Consider the following 21,422-nt stretch of genomic DNA (forward strand, 5'->3'; position numbering starts at 1 on the left):
AGCGAACAGACATGTGAATGGTATCGATATGTTCTCTCATAAAAGTACAAAAGCACATACAGAACAGTTGGAGAAAAGATAAACTAATGGGGTTATATTATACCTATATATCATATATATATATATATGATATATATGATGATGTCACAGGATCGCCACATAGACTGATTGCATGCTCATTATCCAATCCAAACTCTTGAGACTTTGAACTTGCACCACCATTGAAATGGTTTCCACCACAATGCAGCGCTAAGTCAACGGATCAGTCTCACTTTAGGAAATAAGGTGAGTCACTCTCTCACTCTTTAGGGACAATAAGCAGTGGCATAAAAAGGCAGCTCACAAATATAACCCATTATTAGAGAATATGAGCAACAAACATTCATTTTACCAGGGAGACCGGGTTACCGTGGACGCCTTCTCATAACCCTTTATTGTTTCCATGGAGGTAATGGGATCACTGGCCACGCACGTGAAGAGCACAAAGACTCCTAATTATGCACATTGGTGGGCACAAGACAAGACCGATGCTCTATTTTTAACATGTAAGTCATGTGAGTTTTTAGAAAAGAGAGATGGCTATGGCTTGTTAGTTTTACATGCCGTGGTCATGCTTTCTGAGTGCTCAGTGGCATGGAAGCACAGGCGCTGTTTATGTAAAATATATTATTAGACACAAATGTACAGAGGAAAAAGAACTCAGCAGCAGTACGTTGTAGACTGTTGAGCAATGCAATGTTTTGCTTCTTTTCTGATTTAATATTGTCCTGAATATTTCAATATTTAGACAACAATTATTGATTTCAAATGAGGATCAAAACTATTAGGTACTTAGACATTATGACATTATATAAAGACTATAACATATAATTATACACTATGGTTACTAATTTTATGTTAACACAATGTTTATTATGTTTATTATGCAAAATGTATTAATATTTATGGAATATAGTATATCTATATTTCATTTATATTGACGGTCACTTTGCTTTTTACAAAGACATTTACTGGTCTTGGATATTTATTGTATACTATATAGCTATATACCTTTCTAAATTTGATATATTGTTATTTGTATGCAGTGTATATTTGTGTCTTATTCTTACCCTACCTCCCTGATTTGTTTCTGTTGCTGCTGCAATTTCCTCCTTAATTTCCTTCCTTGGGGTCTTACTTTATCTTTAATACCTATGATCAGTGGACTGGGCTCAATAATCAAACACTGAAAATACAGTTTCTTTTTTTTTAAAATCTGGTATCCTGTGAAATGGATCTTAATGTATTAACTTCTAAAGCTAATTTGACAATAAAAACATTTATGTTATTATAACAAAGCCAATGAGGTCTCTTTGGGGTAACTCAGGTCAGTGGAGCAGTAGCAGATGGCACTATAGTGAGGCATGGTTGAAGCTACAGGAAGCAGGGAAAGCCCTTGTACTTACAGAGTCTCCTACTCTGTACTTTTCCTGTGCTAATCTGCACTGTGACGGCTTAGGAGCTGATTCAGTCACAAGCTGGATTACCAACGTCATGTGACTGAAGCATTGTGGGCAATCTGGGTGGTCATCAGCATAGAAGAAAGATGGGTACAGGGTATTAGGCACAGGTAGAGTTTGACACCTATTCACTATTTCCATTAGAAAGGAAGCACAAGCAATACTGTTTTTAAGATGAATGTTTTGCATATTTTATGTAATGTTTTCAGTGAGATCAGAATACAGTGAGAGCAGGTATGGTTGTATTGCCAGGCACCTTACATACAGTATACCCATATGCTTGCAGAAATGCAAATTAGCAAACATTTCAGTGCCGAAAGACAAAGAGAAGGAGACAAAAAGGAATGCAGAGACAGGGAAGGGGAACATTCAGTAAATGATTATGAAGGAAGGATGAGCCAGCTGAGAGAAGCAGCAGTTCATTTCCTAGTCCCCAAAGGAGAGAGCAGTGCACACCGTGCTTTGTCTTTCATACAAAGACAAAGATCAGTGCTGTGTACACATTATTGATGGGACCAAAGATTAGGGTTTCCACTCCTGTAGCTTTGGGGTGATGAAAGGACACAAGACAGAAGGTGTGCTTGCGGCTGTCTCAGAATGTAGATTGTAGACACACACACTTCTTAACAGTACAAGCAACCCACTGTTTTATGTTTGCATTTTATATAAAGGCATTCAATTTTTTCAGTCCTCCTTGGTTTGTTGAATAATTTCATGTCAACATTTCATCAATATAGGCAGAAAATGATTTATTGCGAGGGACCTCTATTGGGAAAAATCTTTAAGAGTGCTAGAAGAGTTCTCTCAACATTTCCCCTGCTCCACAGTCTGGATATATTCCTTTTTTGTCACTAGCTCACTTATTGATTTGAATTCATATACAATAATTTATGTGCAACAACAAATATATCAACACTGCCTCCTCCCACCACAACCTGCTGGGTTGGAGCGAGGGGGTGTTGGGGATCTGTGAAGTAAACCTATGTAGATATATTTAACAGACATGACGGATATGACAAATAACAAATGTTCAGTGCTCCGAGACTGTTTTATTTATAAAGATGGCACTGTTTTTCTGAACCTTTGACTGAAATTGGAAACAAGGAGCATTGATTTCTTGGAATGATATAAAAAAAACCATACACATAGGCTACAGTATATGTGTGAGAAATACTGCAAACACACTCACTCTGAATTCACTCTGAGGCTCTATCTTCTATCTTAATCAGGAGTGAATAATTGTAATGCAGCAGATGATGACAATCTAACATACACCATAATTACTTAAAATAATTAGTTAATAAAATAAATGGTGGAGAGAATTTACAGAATTATATAAATAATGTCTATGGGATTAAAGTGATGCTGATGGTGTGCACTGAGAAATGTATAAATAAGCAAATCATACATGCTATTACATTCCATTACTATTGAAATACTAAATATTTCTATCAGTCTATTCAGTTTGATCTGCGATTCAGGATTACAGTGAGAATAATAAACTGTGATTTTATTCTTTGACAGTTTTTTCTCTGTCACAATATTAAAAAAACACCTCAAGAACACTCACTGTGAGCATTGTAATTACAGTATGGGGACAGCCTTCTTGTGAAATCAGCATTCAGTTGAGCAATGCTTAGGAGTTGTAATGAAAATAGCAAGCTTTTCACAATTTAACGATTCAGTAACACTTTACTCTAATATGACAAATGAAAAATATGCAAATGATTTCTAAATACAAATCTAAAGGGGCACTTGACTGATTGTATGTGTAAAAAGGTTTAACAGTGGCTCTTGTGGAGGTACGTTTGTTAGGTCTGAAAAATAACTTCTAGTTATTATTAATATTATAATAATATAAATACTTTATCATGTCACAGTGATGTCTTTCGGGTTAAATGTGGACTTGGAGAATACAGTTTTGTTTTTTACAAAAAATAATGGGGCTCTGTCGTTTAAACGACACGGGCGCTTACTTGTCAGAGAGGGTCTAACAAAAAAAAAAGCTGAGATGCATTATGGGAAGTGTACGTGACTCATATTAGTGACTAAAAGTCAGAATATCTCGGCAACCTTTTTTTTTTTTTTTTCTTGAAACAGAAGCATTTTGTCTTACTCCTTCGTCAAGAACTCAAGCTGGCTTGTTTGGTTTGGGTTTTGCTTCAGTCCACAGTTTCTCACACACAGGCGTTAGAGGGAAACTGCAGGACTTGACAGTGATCCTTGCACCTGCTTATGAGAGAAGCCCAAACAGGGTTATTTGAGTTGTGTTTACACCCGGACTTTAGTTTCCGGCAGGCAGCTGTCACAGTGTGGGCAGTGAACAGTCGTGCTTAATTTAAAAATAATTCTGTTTTCTATTAGCATCCTAACCAGTTGTATTTGTTATGTTTTTCTTGGCATAAGACTTTGCATTACATAATCCTGCAGATGCACACATTATCACATCTACAGCAGTTGAAACAGTTTTTTAAAGTTAACTTTTTGCAGAATTACACTTTCCTTGGAAATATGATTGTTTGTAGTTTAACTTCTTCCACTGTTCTGGGAATCTTTACAAAAACTAGTTTCCTCACAAACAAGAGATTACAATTGAAATTGCACCGTATCACTAGATGAATCTTTAGTACTTACAGTATAATGTAAAGAATAGTGGAAAAAGTGACTCAGGGAAACAAATATGGCAATGATTTACTAAATTTAACGTAAACTTCAGCCGGTATTACGCACTGCACATGTGATGCAGGCTATTGTAAGCTTTCACAGTCATATATATATGAATGAAAAGGGAACTCTGACTTGTCGAGGAAGTAAGAGGCAGTAGATAGATACATCATTGAGCCATCCTAAAAATGGAAACATGAGAGAGGAAGAGAGTGCAGAGAACCACAGGGCATAAAAGACACAGTTGAGGGAAGTAGGCTGCTGCATGTCAATCAAGAAGCTAAGAAACAAGGAGCGGAGGAGTCTTAAAGCTGTGATGCAGGGAGGTGTTGCAAGAGGAGAGAAAAGAGAGACAAGAATGAAAAGCTTTGTGAAACTCTGCCATGGAAACAGCAGTGACACACACACGCACACACACACATGCGTACAGACACAAAAGCCCATCCGGTCCAGAGCTATTAATGTTATATAGCATCACAACAACCATAAATTAATCACAGAGTCCCTCTCACAACAGAAACTGTTGTTTCGGGTGCCGGACAGACTGTTGGTAACTCAGCCAGGGAGAGAAAGTGTTCATCGAGTGAGGGGGAGACCAGTTGGTGTGTTAATTTACATCCTTCTTATTCCTATTTGAAATAAATATCCCTCATCTATTACAGTCTACTTTCCTTAAAATATATTACTATTATTATTGTGAAAGCTATGTAAATCTTTAATGTTACCTGTATTCAATCTAGCACACAGAAATCCTACTACCTATCAAGTACGGATCATTTCTACAGTACAGCAAACTCTGTCACTTCATCCATGTATGGAATAATTTTTGTGCCTGCTTTGTGTCTCCATCTGGTGTTATATTTTTACTGTCTCAACACAGACCAAGTTTGGGAAGTGATACGGTTTCAAAGCTTTCCTGAGATGTTTGCGGCCCTTGTCTTCGGTCTCAGCGGTAGTCGGCAGATTCACAGCCTGGTGGTGAAGAGTTATAATTACTCCCAGCTTGTGTTCTTGTGGGTGGTGGGAATCAAACAGCAAATACTGATCAGTGTGAGTGGGTTCCCTGTAAACTTCAATTTTCAAGCTGCCCCTCTACTTAATATGGCACAGTAAACGAAGGGAGGACTAACGGTTTTTTTTTACGTGGCCTAATGTAAATTTGATGTTGCTGTCTATTGATCTAAATATCAACATGTGTATTTAAACCAATAGCTACACATGCAACAGTTCATTGCTCTCCTTTCTACTCTCTCCATATCGATATTTGCAACAAAGGTCGATAAGGGCACACATTTGATCAAAACTCCAGGAGCAGGGTTATTCATCCAGCCTGACCTGGGTTTTCAACCTGACTGAATCTGTTACTGGTGCAAACAAATTTAAAATCCAAACCTGACTGGAGACCCTAGGCTTTTCGCTTTATTGCATCCATTACTGACTATTAGCTTGCCATACTAATACAACACACCGTCTCTCCCTCTGTGCATTGTATATTTACTTCCAACACATAGCATGTGAGACTTCAAGTTGCACTAATCAGTAATGGGTCAAATGAAGTGAAAGCTGCCGCTCATTCTGACAAACCCACAAAAGATTATCACCCAAATCTGCAGTTCCCCTCAACTCTGTGGAGCATCTTTTAGCATTATCACCCAAATCTGCAGTTCCCCTCAACTCTGTGGAGCATCTTTTAGCATCTTTTAGCTAATTGTTTTGGTTTGACTTATTTATACGGCCTGCAACTTTCCTGTTTTGGTTTATTCTTAATGTTCTTATCAACACTAGTTCCAGCAGCAGCAGGCAGCTGTTTTAACCCTAACCCTAACCCAAAACACACCGTATGATTCCTGACCCGCACCAAACGTCGTTGGCGACTAGCTAGTAAACATAATGTAGCATTTAGCAACTAAAAGGTCACAAGTTTCCCTCTGGAGTTGGTAGAGACCAAAAACCGAGCTAAAAGCAGAGTGAATATTTAAGTGTGACTTTCAGAAACTGGTGTGAGTTTGTTATACCTGAGGTTAAAAGGAGTGGAAGCTTTCTAATAAAGCTTGCTTCATATTTGCTGCCTTATCTTCATTTATGGCTTAAGGAGAGGAGAGGAGAAGAGACTTGGTCTACTACATCGACAGCACATTAGGAGAACACTGCGTTCCTGGCCCACTTCCCATGCAGCTTGACAAGTCCAAAGAGTGGACAGGTGGTGTGGGGATGGTGCTGGAATGGTATTATGAGATGATGCCCAGTGGCCATGTGGCATCGCCCGCTCTTCGTATGGAACGAGAAGAGTCTGAGTGCCCACAGTGACCACAGCTATGAGTCACTGGCACTGCCACTTCCTGCCAAAGTGGATCAGAATGAGTGGGGCTTTGGGTCAGGGCAAGGCTAGAACATTTGATGACAAGTTTCGTGACTGGGGACAGCCTTTCAGTGTAACACGAGGCTCCCAGCTAGCAGCCAAGCGTAGATCAGACCAATCTAGTTGGTTGCAACCGAAAGAATGAGACAGCTCAAATCAAAACAGCAAGAAAATAGCTCAAGATAGCATTTCTTCTAGCAAAACTATTTGTGTAAATGTATAAATTTAAGCCAATAGCATCTTTGAAATGCAGGGGGAAAAGTTTGAATTAAAGGGCGTCTACTTGTTGACATGACTTGACTTATAAATTAGAGTGTGTGTGTGTGTGTGTGTGTGTGTGTGTGTGTGTGTGTGTGTGTGTGTGTGTGTGTGTGCACATTGTAATGCATGGGATCATTTTGTTTTGGCTATAGCATTTCAGGGAACTTTCCATAGGATAAGGACAGACTGCAGCTGACATACAAAACAGCAAGAGCCAGGTAAAGCAACTGATCCAAGATTAATTGGAAAGGCAATGACAATTATTTGACAGCAACAATTCAAATGAGAGGCCCTCTCTTTTTAGTCAGTTCTAATTTTGTGCCTGTAAACAAACAAGTTAAAAATAGAAGCTCTCAACGCGGTCAAGTAAAACCTTCTATGAAAGCAAAAAAGGGTTTGTTGTAATCCTGTGGATTAATGGATTTGACAAGGGCATGTGCCTAGTGTAAGTAATAGAGGCCAGATTACATGTAGATAAGGCTGTGGCAGGGTGATCTGCAGGGGCTCAAGGGCTCAACCTTCTCACCAAACAAAGATACTGTATGTGTCAGCCAAACTGAAAGTGTTCAAGAAAGAGCAATATCATACCTTTTTGCAAATGTGCTTTAATACCGATTAACATGACTTAAAAGCTTGTACCTATACTATTTTGATTAAAAGACATTTTCTGATAGTGTCACATTTGAAAGCAACTAGATTAACTGCAGCGGTCAAATTCACAGCAAAAGTTGAGCGGATTTTCAGCACTGAAATCACTGTGAAAGAGTGAAATATTGACAGATGGGAGAGCTGAAATCTTTTCCACATGCGAACCAAGAGAGATTTGGACAGTACAGTACAACTCAGCAGCCCCTTCATTCAGTTCATTCACACAAGCAAAGTGGAGGCAAGGTTTAGCCCCTGGTAAATCTGGCCTAGATTAAAAATGTCTGTCAACTCTTCCTCAAATGAAGCACTGGATAATCATATTAAGCATCATATGGGCTTCCAGTATTCACTGTGACATCATGCTAAGCTGGTACAATAGTGGCATGTGCCAACAGCCTGTGGCCAAAGCAGTGCACATACACAAGTCAAAGTTTGGACAAAGTGTACACACAGAGAAAATTAGCAGTTTTTTATGCCAAGAGTGACTGTAATTGAGGGACGTGTTCAAGGAAGGGAAACAGACTCACCGTGGCAAGCTCATCAAACTTTCCAAACAGCTCATTTAGCAGTTTAACCAGTTCCTGGGCTGTGCACTGGGAGGCCAGGCTGGTAAAACCGACTATATCTGCAAACAGGATGCTGCAAAAGAGAGCGAAAAAGAAGCGCTTGAGGCAATGCAAGTTATTTGTTGCATGTAATACTTTATATAAGAAACAACATTATTAGGTGCCTGATCAGATTACCTCTTAGGAATCTGTTTAAAATGACATTTAGGAAGCCTGAACTAAAATAAATATGAACATTCTCTTTGGATCATGTGTTTACAGCAAACTAATAAAACATTCAAATTAATGACTTGCAGCAGCAGAAAAAAAAAAATTAAATTAAAGAGAGAGAGAGAGAAAGCCTGCTCTGTTCTCTAACTGACTGGCAGCGCAGTCAAGCAGAGCGACTCAAAATAGAAGCAAGAGCATTCTCATGGGGATCAAGGTGGAGACATGTCCTGTTAGGAGCTGGTGAGGAGCTGTTCTAGGATATAATGCAACCATCAAGACGCTGTCACCGTCTCCAAGTGAACTTGTATTCCCTTTTGATAGTTGGTCTTAAAGTGCTTGAGGTTTAAACTGAGATTCAATTAATAAGAAATCATCATATATATCTTTGGTTTTTGGTTTGACTTGTGCACTGATCGGCGGTCAGAAATGTAATTACCAAGAAGAAGCAATCTTTGTTGCTGATGAGATATTGAAGCATGTGTTAAAATAAGTCCATAAGTAACATGTAGTGGAAGCTAGTAGAAGCTAGTTAACCTAGCTTGCTACCTTCCACTTTCCTAATGAAATAGAAATTTAATAGCACAATAGGTTAGATGTCTTAAATCACTAACAGTACATAACCATCCCTGTGTGGCCTTGTAGAAACGGGTAAAATGTATTGTATCAGCATTTGGAGACTCCAGATCAACACTGGTCCTTAAGTGTCAGTTTAACACTGCCATGGGACATGCCTCCCCCAAGAAGGTAAGTCCCTGTTTCCACAAATACATCGTTTTTTTATGGAAAAGTTTGCACAATAGATGCAAAATCATTTTGCCCGACTTATTCAATCTGGCCCAGAAGCAACCTCCTAGTGGCCCACCATATGTAAATCTGATGTATGACAAAATAAGTAAAATACATGTATGGAAGTAGCTAGTGAGTGAGCCATCTCGCTTAATTCTTATCTCTGTGGAGAGTTGCACATACATAGTACCGATTGGGCAGGATGTAACACCAATCATATCTTCACACATCTCTCATGCAAGTTCTGACCACACTTAGTAGCTTATCAAACAAAATAGGCAAGTGTTCTGCTGAAGATATGTCTCTGTCAACCCTGAAACAGAAATTGACACTGCAAGTATTATTTTTCCGCTATCTCCAATGTGTTTAAACCAATATGCTTATTTTGCAATGTGTGCAATGTGGTAGTTAAAGAATGTAATATTCATAGGCACTACATTGAGAAACACCAAACTTTACTGACAAAAGCTTTAAAAAAAGGTTTTGAATAGGCAGCTGAAAATGCCCATCCCATCTACATTTTCTGGTTTTAAATTCTGGCCCAACTGAATTTGTAACTGAATAGCCCTGTAGGATCTACACTTTCTTCTGTGCTGTTTGCTGATGATCTTATCCGTTGTGTTTCTTTAAAAGTGGGCAACAGGCCCTGGGGGGAAAAAATGTTACTTGTGCTGAAATCTATGGTGTCTTGATATGGTCCTCTTGCCCCTGAGAGATGACTCACTATCAATCTGCATCAGAACAGACCAAGAACTTTTCCTGTGAAGGATTTGCCCTGAGTGCTGGGTGGCGATGGACGGTGTGAAGGGGATTAGTCATCAAACTGACTGTCCTGAACAACTTGCATGTCTGCGGCTCTCGTACTGACGGCAGACTGCTGCCTGCATGTGGGCTGGAGTTTTCACAATGTGACAGAGTGCTGGATCTTTAAGGGGGAGCTGCTAAATGTCATTTTGTTGTCTCACAGATGTCACCATAATGAGGGGCAATGGATTTAATTTGTGTGAATGTATTAATTGGCAACCATCTGTGGCCAACAAATATTTGTTAAGTTAAATACTGTATTACTGAACTGATGTTATGATGTATTTCATACCAGTGGACAAAACAATACACCTTGTGGATGGATGTGTCTTAGGAGGTAGAGCGGGTTGTCCACTAATAAGAAAGTTGGCGGTTCAATCCCCAGCTCCAAATTGCTCCTGATGCTGTGCCACTGGTGTGGGATTGTGAAGGAGTATTAGTTTCTGTTTCTGAAGAGGAGTTGGCACCTTGCATGCCATCAATGTGTGAATGGGTGAATGTGACATGTAGCCTAAAGCAATTTGAGTGGTCAAAAGACTAGAAAGCCACAGTCCATTTACCTAATATCGTATAATGTCTTATCTTATATCTTTAATGTATGCAGTCAATTACCCAACAACAGAGCAACGAGCTGGATGAAAAAACGAATGGAATAAGCCATCTTGAAAGATTAACTACTGAAATGAATGACAGAAATGTAAACTCAGACAAGCTGATTGTAAAATGAATCACCGTTTCACAGTCCCACCTGTAGTAATCATTCAAAAGCCAGTTGTAAATATGGATGCGGTTTAAATTGGACATTAGTATAATGATAATAGGTGTGAGGACAGCTGTCAGTGCACTGTTTAAAGATTTATATGATTTACTACTACTTTTCCTCCCCAATATCAGTCTTTAAACCAACCATCTTCTCACAAGAAAGTATCTTTACATAGACTGCTGGCTATTAAGATTAGAGGACTAAGTTTGCTTGTGACAAACGATTCAAATTATTTCTGAGCTCTGTTTTTGAAATTAGCACCGTGGCATAACAACGTCTGCCCGCAGCAGCTTATATTGCATCTAACTCTGATGTGATGCTATTAAACAGGCAAGATAGTTGCCTTCCACACATATTTCAGGATGATCCCTTAGCATTTTTGGTAAAAGACTCCTGCAAAGTGACATGTCTCAGTTCATGTTTACAACACAAACGTACAACCAGCAGACTGTGATTCTCATGATGACAGCATGCCTTAAATTCAAGTGCTCTTTTGTAAGATGGTATTGTATAAATAGTCTCTCCACATTCTGTAAGACTTTCACGCCCATACTGGACTTGAAGCTAATAAATGTTGTATGAAAGATGCACAATTGTGGCACCAACTACAAGCAAAATGTCATCGGGGGAAACAATTTTTGGGGGGATTTTTCTGAAAAGAAGCTGAAAGAAAGTACGATTGAGGCTCCTACATGTGGCTGTGCATGAAGCAGCTATGACGTGCTGCAGAGAGCACCCCACTGGTCCCAGTGCCACATGACCTCATGTGAACTTCAACACAGTCAGTTATATTTGGCCTCATTTAAACCACATGCACACCATTGTCTCCGCTTTCATGTGAGGCATGCATGGAGCACGAGGTCTGTGTTCCGTTCAAAGTTCAGGTCAGGAATCACAACATTGTACTGTTAAAGATGGAGATGAAGTGTTGCTTGAAATATGCAACAGAAGAGCTCTTTAAATCAGAGTGCTCAGCAGAAAACTTACAGAACTATTCAGTCCCTGATTTACAATGATAGAGAAATCGACTGTTACGTCAGTATGGTGGCATATTCTCTAAACTGTGTACAGCACCAGTGAAAAGGTTTGCGACCAGCATGTAATATAGGTCAGAAGATGCTGCTAAATTCAAAATAAGCCACAAATGTTTGTGTCAGTAACTGCATATTCAGCTAATAAAAACGTTTTTGATTAAGTACCTTACCAACATGAACAGCCTGTTCTGCTTAGCACATCATAAAGGTACACAAATCCAGGAATACACATTAAAACACATAAGTTTATTTGCTAATTAGAAACTGTAGCCATGTGTGCTAGGGCAGGCAGATACAATAAATCATAAAGACAAATATGAGTGTGGTGTGTGTGTGCTGAGCATGCAGCTTTTGTTTTAAGGATTTTTTGGGCTCATTTTGCCTTTATTTGATAGTGACAGCTGGAGACTGACAGGAAAGGAACTGGTTGTGTACTCAACCAGGTGAGCTACTGAGCATCCCCCGAGCATGCTTAATGCCACAAATGGATGGGGTTTATTTTGAAATACACCGCATTACTTTTAATATTATATCTGCAAAACATGATTTTTTTCAACACCCATGTGCAAAAGTGCTAAATTGTACTTCATGTAGAAGACTCACTGTAGGTTGCCAATGAAATCTGACAGAATTTGCATTTGTGTAAAGAACAGGTTTCATTGAGGAGTCTTACATCTCCAGAGCACCCGTGTTATTATGAGCTGGACCACTGAAATGCACAGGGATCGCAGACTGTGAACTTCTGTATCTGATTTTGAATGTCCTCCGGCAAAATCTTCAAAACAAACACTGCGGCACTCTAGGCAACAGCTACAAGTTACTTGAGCTGCAGCCGTTGCCTACCACCAAACTTACTGTACCATGTTCACTTCTCAAGGTCAAATCCTCATCCCCAACGCAAGAAAACTCTATCATCTAGCAGCCAAGGCACTACATTTCAAATGATTAAGCCATGTAATACAAACATGATTTTTCCCTGGGTAACTAGAACTTTACTATCTAATATTGTCTAATTCAAGCTCCCTCACACCTTCATCCATTATTTCCTCTCCAATGGCACATATTCAAGGAAAGTTATTCCCCCATTTATGCTAATCTCCCATTTCCCTCTGTGGGAGGCATTACTGTAGCTATTTTGGCTGATGTGATTTCAATTTAATCACATAGTGGAAGACGCAAGCCAACTCAAGGGTTAACTTTGGACGGGCCCCTCTGGAGCTACAGTATGTGGGCAGTGTAAGTGCTGATGTCGGGCCAATAAAGGCTACCACAGAAGAGTGTGCAAGGTGCTAACAGCACATTTGAGAAAGATGAGCTGTAACTTTCTTTGCGATAACGTGAATGAGCATCTACAAACATTATAAAATCTCCCGTCAGTGACCCAAGTAGGTAAATGTGGAAACAACATTGAAGGGAACTCATTCTTTTTCTAATAATTGGAATGAAACATTATGAATAGGCATGCTGGAAATGCTTGTGAATTAAAAAACAACAAGCTGTGAAGATACATGTTGAATTAAAGGGGGTGCTAAATTATAAAGTAATGACAAATTAGAAAGCGCTTTCATTAAAAGAGCCATGTGATATTAAACATTGCATGCTCATAATTTATCACTGTTTTCACATTATTATCATGTAAATAATAAAAATGCTATTTATTAGAGACAACTTGATGAATTAAGGAACAATTCTGAAAGAATTACTGTTGGTTAAAAATTGTCCTTTCCTTATAGCAATCATTGTTGTTTTTAATTAAAAGCATTTTTAAGGATTTATATTTTTATTAAATGTATCTTACTTAAATGTAACTGTTACTTTACAACCCCTAAAACAATCAGGGTTTATGTCAGTATCGGGCAATAATATCCCACATTTCTTGTTAAATAAACTTTTTTACTTTGGAGTCCTTTTTTTTTTTTTTTAGTGAGTGATTACTACAATATCCCCCTGGCTGGATTTTAATCAGATCAAACACTACTCACAGTCTTAGAACATAATAAAGAAAACTGAGTACATTGTGCTGCACACTGTTTACTTTCTAATTACGGTCCACCCAAATCACATAAATCATGTCTGCATCCAGTCTAGATCACTCTCAAAGGGTGGCGCTATCTGAAGGAGTTCGAGGCACAAAAGCAATCAGCAGAGCTCCACTGAGATGTGTCCATATTTAACCACCGTGCGCACATAGGCACACACACACGTACAGCGTTATGCAACAAGAATTTAGTCTCCATTGCATTTAATCCCCTGTAGCAACTTAATCCTGGGGCTAAGCAAACTCTCCTCCTCAAGCCTCCCTGCTGCTCTGAAAACACAGAGGGAAGGAGGAAGATGAGAAGATAAGAACGGGAAACAAGGAAACATTGGAGCATGATAAAGGAGATTTAATAATACAGTAAAAAGATGCAGATTAAAGTAGGTGATGAAGTAGAGAATTAAGAAAATCTGACTTTTACATTGCAGAGAATGGAGGAGTGAATGCAAACGTTTTCATACATACTGTTTACATTTTAATGCCGAGGGGTTAAACGCTCAGTCACAGCCAACTACAGATGCAGGATTGTAACTAAGTACATTAACACAAGGACTGTTCTGAAATGCAATTCAGAGGTACTTGTACTTCACCTGTGTATTTCCATTTGATGCAACCTTTTACTCCGCTACATTCATCTTTACAGGTTTATTTACTTTAGAGATTAAGATTTTACATACAAAAAATATAATCAGTTTAGAAAATCTGATTTGTTGCTTCAGGTTAATCTACCCAATAGTATATAAAGTAGTAAAAGCAGCTTTGTCTCGACCTGCTACGACATTAAAATGCCGTATATTGAGTAATTTTACTTTTGATACATATTGCTGATGATACTGTTTTTATAATATTTTAAATGCTGTAATTTCATTTGCATTGGAGTATTTTTATGTGCATTGGGATATTGCTACTTTTCTTATGTAAAGTATCTGAACACAGATTGTAAAGCAGCCCAATGAAGACAATAAGACGTTAAATGTGCTCAAACATCAAGCAAAACTGGAACATTTTTGGTTTGTTCGCTGGAAGGAGGGGGGGCGAGGTAAAAAAGTGCTGGGAGGGAGGAAAGATGATGAAAGGAGGGCATAAAGGTGGAAATTTACTGAACTGTCATGGTTTTCCAACAACTGCTTCTATAAGCCCAAATTGTGTCAGCTTTGTTTTGATTCAGTATGTTAGCTAATGTCTTCTGAAAAAGCAGTTAACTTCTCAAAGAGAGACACTGGAGGAGAGAGGAATAAATAATATCAATTAACTACCTTTTACAGCTAAAAATTCTGCTGTACCCACTGTGAGATAATTTGTATGCCATAGCCATTAACCCGTAGCAAAAAGTAATGATCGTAAGACAGAACGCATTGCTATTAAACTGTTGGGAGCTTGGCAACTGTGCAGGACATTGCATAAGTGCCAGAGGAATCTCTTCCTCACTAAGCATTGCTTAATGTGCCTTTCTATTTCCCCAGTAGGATCCCTAACTCCTAAAGCCTTGTTTCCCCTGGGGGCTATTGAGATATTATGGCCCACAATTTGGCATATGCACCACTGGCATATTAGCCTTAGCGCAGCAAAAATATTGCTGGATTTGGGTCAGTTCCTTGTTACTCATATAGCATTTCTCTATCATTGCTCCAAAATTTGTCACCCATGTTAAACAAATGAAAAGTGCAACCTAATGTCTTTGGACTTCAGTGTTTTCAGGACTGATAATAAACAAGTGAGTCACAGGCCAACCCTTGATATTCAACATGAAGAATTAAATATTTCAGTTTTTGCAGCCTGGGGCCCTGTTAATGTTTTAGGACACTGTTGGGTCAGATCACACTACATTGTGTAGCCCTCAGTGTTCTTTCCAAAGGACATGTTTGGTCAAGTTACTCAGTTCCCTTTTTAGCATGCACCGTAATGCATTGAGACAGCGTTTATGCCACTATTTCAGCAAGAAATTCTCCCATGAGGAGAAAATAGCATCTCCAAATACCACTGTTAAAAGCAGTATTAGTTTAGTTAATTTGCAGTTAACAGGGGTTTAAATATCACTGCAATTGGTCTGCAGTTGTGTTGAGTCGATTTAAGGATCCTACCTGACATTGTCATGGCGCTGGATGTAGATTTTGTGAAAGATCCTTTCAGGGGGCTTCAGGAAATCCTCTTTCATCTCCATAGCTACGTTCCTGGGCAACAGACTCATTAGCAGGCGCTCCTGTGTGGGTGTGTGTGTGTGTGTGTGTGTGTGTGTGTGTGTGTGTGTGTGTGTGTGAGTGAAAGAGAAAGAGAAAAGATAAAGTAAGTTTAAATATACATTTATACAGTCAAACACAGCAAAGTTATCATAGGACAAAGTGTTAGTAGCGATAAGAAATGTGCTAGACATAAAGGCATGAAATCTATCAGAAATGAATAATGTGTCGAAATGACTCACAGCACAAGAGAGAGAAAGAGAGAGAGAGAAAGAGAGTTGGGGGAAAAAAATAACAAAAAAACATAGACACACAATTTTACCAATAGTTTCAGATGTGTACAGGTGCCTGTACCTGTTTCTCGTTCTCATCCTCCATGCGGAGCCTCTCTTCAATGCAGTTGCGAGCCTGCAGGAAGGCCTTCCTCTGGGCTCGTTCTGTCAGGATGCGCACAAACAGCCCTGACAGGTTGACACTGGTGAACAGCACTGTGTTGGCAACCAACTGCAAACAGAAAGGGAAAAAAAACCATGAAACACACTGTTTTAATTTTTTTAGCACAGTCATTAAAGACACACACAGTGTTAGGAAATCATTAGGAGATGTCCTGACTGTTTCTGTGTTTGTGTTCATTCTTATGTATCTTCTATGTGTCACTTTATATGCACATGTGCTTAAGAATGATGAATGAAATGTTCATTTGTATTTTTATTTATGTACATAAATAATCAAATCCTAAATATGTAATTTGATTGATATTCTATGTTTATACATTTGTATTGGTGCACAGAACATTTTTAATATTTGTATGTATAGAGTAATACAGTCTATACTTATGTACATATGTGACAGTGTCTTTAAATATCTCTTTTTAGATATTTTTTAGACATGTATATTTATTCATTAATGTATATATAATAAATTCCACAAATATTTTATTTTAAACTTTTTTATTTTAAATTTAGTTTTTTGTTTAGTGATTCACTGTTTTATTGTTTTTCTTTCTTTTCCTATCTATCTCCTATCCTATTGTGTATGCGTCTGTCGATCTGAGTAGCAAGCTACAATTGCCTTTACAGGGATAAATAAAGTTGCACTGGATTGAATTAAATTGAACAAATTCACTATAAACTGCGCCATTATTAACTGTTACATTTGGAAAACATGCCCTATATGGCTACGTATAACTATTCTAATCACAGATTTTACTTTCACCACTTTGATTCCCCCATGTACTGATGGTGTAAAAATATACTAAATGAAGAGCAACAAACATCCTCCTACATGAGAGATGGGTGAGAGGGTGGTGGGGTCTAATATTTCTCTATTTTGGGGTCTGTGACATTAAAACGTTTGAGAATCTGTGCTCTGGTTCATCCATCACAGCAGATGCACAGCAGCATGACTGCTTCAACCTTGCGCAGGACACAAAGAAAAGAGCATTTTTTTCTACTTGGCTGAGGTTGGCTGGCTATGACTTTGTACACAAACCAAACAAGGTCCTGTATTCACCCATAGAGTGTATATTAGCAAACTGTCACCCCAGGCAGTAATTATATATTTCTAAGAATAAAGAGTTTCATTCTGCTCATGTCTTAGGCCATTTATCAAAGTGTTTTGTACAGCAATAAAAAATATAGTGTCATTTCAGGGCATTTATGTTTCAGTGAGCTTCAAAACTATACTGTCAAAGCTTTATACAATATACACACAACTTCTCAAATTTAACAAACTTCTTTCGCCACAGACAGGCATGTTTCCTACTCCAATGAATAATGGATTGCCTGTTGACTGTTTGGCAGCAGCAGTCTGTCTTTGTGCTTGGCAGCACTGCTGGCAAGCATTAACATGTTCAAATGATTCTCAAGTTACTTTACAGCCTTGAGTTAGTAAATGTGGACATCTGAGTTGAGTGGCGTAAAGCACTCACTCCCCTGCTTATCTGTGGTGATAACCCCAATTTCCTTTCAGATTGCAATAATTGATCTTTAAAGCATTGCACTCTTACCCATACGCGATCAGTAAGATAGAGCTCCCTGTAATTATACGCAGTGAGGAAATTACCACCTTTACATTAACTTTTATTATGTAAAATAATTATTTTAAAGGTCCAGTGGGTAACATCATCTGGCAAAAACAGAATATAATATTCATAGGTGTGTTTTCATTAGTGTAATCACCTGAGAGTAAGAATTATTGCATTTTCATTACCTTAGAATAAGACGTTTTTATCTACAGAGGGAGTGGGTCTTCTTCTACAGAGTCTGTCATGCTGAACTGCCATGTTTCTACAGTAGCCCATAATGTACAAACCAAACACTGGCTCTTAAATAGAAGCTTTTACATTTTCTGTGGGTTTTGTGGCCACTGTAGTTTCTCCTGCTTGGAAGGCTGAGCCATATTCAAATTGTTGCAATCTGCAACTTAAATCCTACTTACTGGTCCTTTAAAAGTGTACTGAGATGGTGAATGTATACCTGTAGCATTGTATTGTTCAATACCATTTAAAAATACAGGGCTTTCATTTAATATGCATGCTATTACTGTTGTTCTTAATGTTAATTTGCAGCAAAGTAAAAGGCCTGGTTACATTGTTTATAGCAGTCATTATAGTTATATAGTGCATTGGATTGGGATCTAATATAATATTCTTTCTCTGTTGGTTGTAAACTAATGCCATATAACTCTTTGACGTATCAATAAAATGTGGCACTAAAAAGGACAGTCTACAGTCTTCACAGACGACATTACAATAGGGAATTAGAAATAACCTATTTATCAAGTTATATTCTCCAACATTTGCTTCACTAATAAGATATTTCAGGTAGACCGAGCCATGAAAGCAGACAGTACTGTCGGCTGAGTGCCTGGGACCTAGGTGGGTGGTTGGTGCAAGCCTGGGCTGTGCGGGGTCATGCCACCCAGCTCATCTCTAAGCTTAATGGATTAGCTATCTCTGGTAGTCCGGCTAACACTGTCCTTCACATGGATATGCAGGTATCTCATAGCCTACATACAGGAAAACAATCTCCTCGGCAAATACGCTGTCATCATCCGAGGGCGTGTTGAACTGATCACGTCTCAATTTTGTTTCCAAGAAATGCACAATCTTCATGTCATAGGCTGCACGGAGGCAGAAATGTTCCATTACCCCTGGAGGGTTTGACTGATGTGACATATCTTCCTTCCTCACACCTGATGACAGTCAGTGTGTGCGTGTCTGTGTTTCATTGCGACAGAGAAAGGTGCAAAGATATAAATGTACAGAAAGTGGTGTACCAATTTCTATTTCAGCTCAGGAAATGGCATGCATGACTTTGCCCTCTTTTTTCATAACTGAAGCACATAGTGTGGTGAAAGTGGTGTGTGTGTGTGTGTGTGTGTGTGTGTGTGTGTGTGTGTGTGTGTGTGTGTGTGTGTGTGTGTGAGTGTTGCCCCTCTGTTTGCCCTACTTCTGGTGCTAGCAGGATGTCACTCTGGTTCTTCATTCCCAGCCAGGTCCGTTAGGACTGAATGATGTCCCCAGGGCAACAGCCACGAGCATATACAGACTGCTTTGCTCTTTCATTTCTTTTTCTCTTTTGTTTGTTTTTATTTTTAGGGGCCTGCAGGAATGCATCACCACCAGCTAAGGCCAATACAGTACAGTCCACGACAACCTAACCTCAGTAAATATTGTAGAATTACTTACAGGTGTTTAAGGAGTGTGAGAACTACATGCCACCAGAAGTTAAGGGCAAACTCCTCATCTACCATTTTTCTTTATAGTTGACATGAGCTATAGTCTTTTTGTAACCAAAACAGGCCATGACAGAATTACACTTTTGTCAGATTTGATCAAAGCCCGGGCAAATCCCATCAAGTCTAACCCCAGGGAGCTGTCCTTGGTGCTGAACTGAACTCTAAATAGTGTGCTCCATTGCATGGGCCTATATTATTTCTTAATATGCTGTATGTGTCTGTAGATGGAGCTAAAATAAAGATGATTACAGACCTTTTCATTCAAAAAACAACAACGCATCAACACACAGACCCCTAAAGGCACCACAATTAACGTGTAGATACATACGTACCGTTCTCCACAGTTTCTGCGTTTTCACTGTGACAGAAGTGGCAGTCACAATCAGATGCGAGATGGAGACCATTATTCCCAGAACAACGGCCAAGAGTGTCCGCACCGGCAGGAGCGCATAGGCGACGAAGGTGACCAGGATGAGCTGCCACATGCCTTGCTCCGGGGACGTCGGGGGCTCCATCCCCATCGCGCCCAGCGAGAAGGGACAGCACAGGAAAGAGAAAGTGAAGCCAAAGAGCAGCGTCAGGTTGACAATCTGTTGGAGCTGAGTCACTTGCAGGTACTTGACATTAGTTACGATGAACAAGGAGACGAAGATGACACAGTGGACCGGATGGGACCCCTTAGAGATGGTGAGGCTGGGGCCGGACAGCAACTCCACCACGGCCAGCGTCGAGGACATGAAGATGAGCACGGCCAGGGCTTTGAGAGTGGACGTCTGCTCCAGCTTCAGGTTGTAGTTCTGGAACAGGGACTCGAGCTCCTTGCAGTCAAACTCGTCCTCGCACGCGATGGTGGTCAGGGGGACGCCCGGTGGACAGTGACTTCTCTTCCGCCTGGTTTTGACTTTCTGAAACGGTATTTCCTCCATGTCAGTGCCATTCATAAACTGAATACCTGCTCACAGCTTAGGTCAAACGGAACACCGGATCCCACGCCGACACGGACCGGAGCCAACGGTTTAACAAATAAAGAGAGAGAGAGAGAGAGAGAGAGAGAGAGAGAGAGAGAGAGAGAGAGAGAGACAGAGACGCGCACAAGCAGGCAGAGCGTCCCAGATAGGCTAGACTGGCCGGTGGCCACAAGACGCACTCCACACTATCCACAGGTTGAATTGTGTTGGTCGGACAGATCAGCTACCACAGAAACCTTCATGCTCCGGCTGTATTCGCGCACGATCTTCAAAATATACCTCTCAGATGTTTTCGTTTGAGCACCACATGAAGAGCAGCGCGCACGACGTCTAGTTCAGACGGGAAAAGCTTCTTTTTTTTTGCGGGGCTCAGATAGGATCACGCCTGCGCATTATGAGGTGAAGATAAGACAGGTCTCAGCTACTCAACGCACAGTCAAGACGATTTGACTGGTGCGACTGCAGAGCTCCCTTCAGCAGTCTCACAGAGCAGTGCCTACATCATCCACAATGTCCTTTTCTGTTCCACCTACACATGACATGTTTCCATCATTAAAGCCTGCGCAATTTAATTTTCTGCATATATTGATTCATTTGTGCTCTGCCCCTTTTCCTGTCTCCTTCACATGCATTAAGACAGAAGAGGAGGGGAAATAAGCAGAACTAATAGATGCACTGTATGTCAATGTTTTCAGACCATGATTCATGAAATTCTCACTAGAGATTCTCCTTAGCTGGCAGCAGCACTGCATTTTGCTTGGCACAGACATGGGACATCATGCTTGCATACCATTCATCATATGATTTCTGTGTTGCCAGTGAGGCAGCCACCCTCGCCACCAGAACCCTCTTGGCATTCAAGGGGTGGTGTCTCATTCATTACCAGGGAAAGATTAGTCATCCG

General features: G+C 39.7%; 1 protein-coding gene across 2 annotated transcripts in view; it reads right to left on the bottom strand.

The window, feature by feature from the left end:
* LOC127367449 (adenylate cyclase type 1-like) overlaps positions 1 to 21,092 on the bottom strand; it is a 36,449-nt gene extending 15,357 nt beyond the window's left edge. Inside the window, exons 1-4 of one of the 2 annotated variants that reach the window (XM_051407311.1) lie at positions 19,883 to 21,092; positions 16,164 to 16,313; positions 15,714 to 15,832; positions 7,959 to 8,070 (exon numbers count right to left, since the gene is read on the bottom strand). In XM_051407311.1, the coding sequence (XP_051263271.1) occupies positions 7,959 to 8,070; positions 15,714 to 15,832; positions 16,164 to 16,313; positions 19,883 to 20,491 (990 nt within the window). In that variant the 5' untranslated portion in view covers positions 20,492 to 21,092. The remainder of the gene's footprint in view (positions 1 to 7,958; positions 8,071 to 15,713; positions 15,833 to 16,163; positions 16,314 to 19,882) is intronic. The other variant, XM_051407320.1, reaches the window with a different exon arrangement.
* Between the last annotated feature and the right edge of the window lie 330 nt (positions 21,093 to 21,422).

The sequence above is a fragment of the Dicentrarchus labrax genome, unplaced genomic scaffold, assembly GCF_905237075.1.
Source record: "Dicentrarchus labrax unplaced genomic scaffold, dlabrax2021, whole genome shotgun sequence".
NCBI classification, from domain to species: Eukaryota; Metazoa; Chordata; class Actinopteri; family Moronidae; genus Dicentrarchus; species Dicentrarchus labrax.